We start from the raw sequence: 4,252 nt of genomic DNA, 5'->3' as shown, positions 1-4,252 counted from the left end.
GGCCTGGCGTAGTTTGATTATGTTTCAGTGGGGGTTTTTGTATGGGTGTGTTTTTAGAACAGGCCTGTTATTTAATTCGATTTTAGAACAGAAACTATTTATTTATTATCGTGGTTTTTAGTATCGCCTGTTCACCGCCCTGAGTCCCGTAAGGGAGATAGGGCGGTATATAAATTTAATAAATAAATAAATAAATAAAATTAGTTGAAGTAAACCTGAGGGGGGGGGACTGGAGTTTAGTCATAGTTTAACATCAGCCTCCATGTCTTAACCTCAATTTTAGGCATCTCTGTTTCTAACTTGAGACAAGAATTAGTTATCACTGTGGCTACCACAAGTATAGACCTCAGAACTTTGGTCTGTACCACTTCAAGAGCATTGTTCCCATCATATAGACTCACCTGGGCTCCATATAATTCTTGGAATAAAGTTTTAGCTTGAAAAGGTTTTAAGGAGGTGTGTAATAAAATAATTCCTTTTTTTCACCTACTTAGCAAAGAAGAGGAAATCGGATAAGGTAAGCTCATACCTTTTAATATTGATTTAGCTATTAAAGTGTGCGTTTCTAACTCTTCTGCAAACAGCAATTGGCACTGAAAAAAATGAAGACATGTGTCAGAACCCTATATTTCCTATGGGTATACTGGGTCTTCTTATCTTTCGGGTTCTGCCATTCTCCTGGGGGGAGGGGGAGCTATCCGGCCTGTTACAGTGTAATTCCTTTGCTTTGTTCCTTGCTCTATCCTCTTTGAAATCTATTCTTTGGGGTGAGAATGGAATGTGCCTTCGGCCATTTGCCTTATCTCCGGGCGGGAAGCCAGAGCGGTGCCTTATCGGTTTGTTCCCATAACAATTTCACACCTATGGATTGGCCTGTTTGAACCAGCCGGATGGACAGTTGGGGTGGGATCTCTACTGCTTCTTTTAAACTATTGTTTTGCACAGTAAATCCTCAGATCCTGCCTTCTATTCCTGCTGTCAACACCTTCCAATAAAAGTTCCTTTTGAAATGATGCACGTTTTAGGAGTTCTACTTTCTTGGGAGGTTTAATTGAGGCAGGTCCTTACACATGTATTTCTTTTATATGTGAGCAGACCCACCAGTTGCTCTGTTTTCATGATCTTATACTATTTGCAAAACGTGGGTTGCAAACTCTCATGTGCATTTGATTGAGAAGTGAGAAATGCTGCTAGTGGTAAGGGCCTCGAGAAGCTTCAATTTGGATCCTCTAGGAAAGTTTTTCTCATCAGTTTATTCAGTGAATCTACAGCTCTTATCTCTTTGTGTCACATGGCTCCTTTGAGTTATAGGAAGTTATATGCTCCACAGGTAATACTATACAAAGAAGAAACAGCGAAGGAACCAAATATATAAAAAAGAGAGAGGGCCTCTAACAGGCATAGAAATTTTTATAGAGCACACTACATTTTTAGAGTGTGAGTATCAACATCCAGCTTGAGTATTCAAATAAAAATGCAGGATCATTTCATTTCTGAAAAGCTTACTGTTTATTAATATATAGCGTGGTTATGACATGGTAAAACTAACTCTAAAATCCCAAGGCATCAGACCATAGCATATAACAATGACTTTCCCAGCCAAACCCCGAGATGTTCATGTAGCTCATGTAAACAAGTTCTCTTTGTTATGGGAACCGTCCGCTATCTTCTTCACACCTGCTAGAATGTTCTTGAAAGTTTTCCAGACTGCCGACTCTAATCAAGCTTCCGTATTTCGAATGGAATTTTCTTATTAGCTTATCTGCTCTAAAATTTGTAGCTGCCACCCACTGTGCCTCCGCTAAGGGGTATCCTTTCCATTTTACTCAATATTGCAACTTTCCCCTACGATACCTAGAATCTAAAATTTCTTCAATTTCATAATGCCTTTCCCCTTAACTAAAATTGGAAGCGGATGTGATTTTCCAATTGGTCTCATTCTTGAACCATGAATAGGCTTCAATAAGCTACAATGAAATACTGGGTGTATCCATTTAAAATCCCTTGGTAATTGCAATTTCACTGTAACTAGGTTGATGACCCCTATGATAGTAAAAGGACCTATATATTTAGGACCTAGTTTTTTACACAGTATTATTAGGTTCAAATATTTTGTGGACAAATATACTTTATCTCCTACTTTAAACACCTTTTGAGTAGCTCGTTTCTTATCTGCCTGAGTTTTTTTACTTTTTTGCACTTGTTCTAGAGCTTTGGGTACCCCTGGCCATGTGCTTTTTATATTATCCATCCAATTGGTCAATGTTGTGGAAGAGGGGATGTCTTGAGGGATCTCAGGCATAGCGATATATTCAATTCCTGAAGTTACTTTAAAAGGTGTGAAACCGGTACTGCTGTGTACTGCATTATTGTATGCTACTTCAGCAAATGGCAATAGGTCTGCCCAATCATTCTGTTGATAATTTACATAGCATCTTAAATATTGTTCTAGCATTGCATTTGCATGTTCAGCTGCACCATTTGTACACAGATGAAAACTGGAACTGAGTCCTTGTGACGATCCTATTGATCAGATGAATTCTCTCCAAAATTTTGCTGTGAACTGTACCCCTCTGTCTGCAATGATTCTGTTAGGAACTCCATGCAGCCTGTAAATATGCTGCACAAACATCTTGGCTAACTTCTTAGCTGAGGGAAGCTTTGGACAAGCTACAAAGTGTGCTTGTTTTGAAAATAAATCAACTACTGTCCATATTACAGTATTTCCACCACTCTCCGGTAATTCCACTATGAAATCCATTGCTATTTCTTCCCAGGGTCTTTTACGGTCGGCCACTGGTTGTAATAAACCTGGAGTTTTCCCAGGCAACCGCTTCATGGAAGCACAAACTGAGCAACTAGCCATGTATTCTTTTATATCTTTTTTCATTTTTGGCCACCAAAATTGTCTTTTCACAAGATGAAGGGTTTTTACAAACCCAAAATGGCCGGTTGCTTTTGCATCATGTGCTCGGCTTAACACTAAGGTCCTTTGGCTATCTGGGACGTACACTTTGGTCCCTTTTGTCAGAGCATGCACAGTCTTATTGCGCTGAGATAACCCAGGAGTAAACACAGTAAACAGTGGTCTATATTAAATGGTGGTTTATCATACACTATCTACAAATATATACCAGGAACAATATACATACACGTGGTAATACAGCAAACTCCAACACACAGCAGTTACGGCAGGAAACGGACGAGAGAGAGACACTCCAGCAAAAGCCTTCCCTTTTATACTCAGGCTCTTAAAGGGATACAGACCCTGCTTGCTCTTAAAGAGACACAGACCCTGCTGAGTCATTCCTATCATTGCACCATCCACCTTATGTTACATTACATCATTACACAAGCTGTTTAGCTATTAAATCATTGCCTTGACACTCCTCCCATTTAAAGCTAAACAGCTGTTAACCCAAATGCTTTTACATTGATGCCTGCTTGCATTTAAACGCTTAATCAACATTTCGGCTTGAACAATTGAACAATTTTTTTCTGTGTACATTCCTGCCTTATACTGCAGTTCATTATTGTGTCCTTCCATTTATCTTTTTCTACTTTAGGTAATGATAACATTTCTTGATACTTACAGGGTTCATACCTTACATTATACGCTCTAACCCCACTTGCTGTGAATTGATCAGGAGGTACACCTTTATTACTACATTCAGACCTCCTCTGTATCACCTGTTCCTGTGTTTCTGTTACTTCTCTGTTTATCTCAGGTCAGGGGTCGGCAACTTTAAACACTCAAAGAGCTATTTGGACCCGTTTCCCACAGAAAAGAAAACACTGGGAGCCACAAAACCCTTTTGACATCTAAAATGAAGATAACACTGCATATATTGTTTTTTACCTTTATGCTATGTATAAAAAAACTATTAGTGTGTTGCATTTATGAAATCAATGAACTGCTACAAAGAAAACAAATTTTTATTTCTGCATGCAACAAAAACATTTTGAACTCCAAAAAAAAGATGCTGGGTCGAAGGTTACTTTCAAATAAAATACTCAATGTCTATTTGAGTCCTCCTCGTATTTATGAAATAAAAAGCCGGTGCAAACTATAAAAACTACAAATAGAAAAATAGAAAAGAAAAAAATTGCAGGGAAAAAAGAAAAGGACAGGAGAAAGAGGGGGGAAAAACCCTTTCTCCTTCATCCCAACAGGTAAAAACAATTTTAGTAGCTTATCTACCATATTTAAATACAGCATAATTATCCCCATACCTCATCTCTTAATTAAAAA

General features: G+C 38.3%; 1 protein-coding gene across 1 annotated transcript in view; it reads left to right on the top strand.

The window, feature by feature from the left end:
• Positions 1-4,252, top strand: part of LOC107293454 (ataxin-7-like protein 3) — a 61,953-nt gene that overhangs the window by 29,130 nt on the left and 28,571 nt on the right. The window contains exon 5 of the mRNA XM_015822606.1: positions 495-517. Coding sequence (XP_015678092.1) covers positions 495-517 — 23 coding nt within the window. The remainder of the gene's footprint in view (positions 1-494; positions 518-4,252) is intronic.

This window comes from Protobothrops mucrosquamatus, unplaced genomic scaffold (assembly GCF_001527695.2).
Source record: "Protobothrops mucrosquamatus isolate PMUCROS unplaced genomic scaffold, P.Mucros_1.0 scaffold1623, whole genome shotgun sequence".
Classification (NCBI taxonomy): domain Eukaryota; kingdom Metazoa; phylum Chordata; class Lepidosauria; order Squamata; family Viperidae; genus Protobothrops; species Protobothrops mucrosquamatus.
The sequence above is the reverse complement of the archived record's forward strand: the minus strand, read 5'-3'. Positions and strand labels throughout refer to the sequence as shown.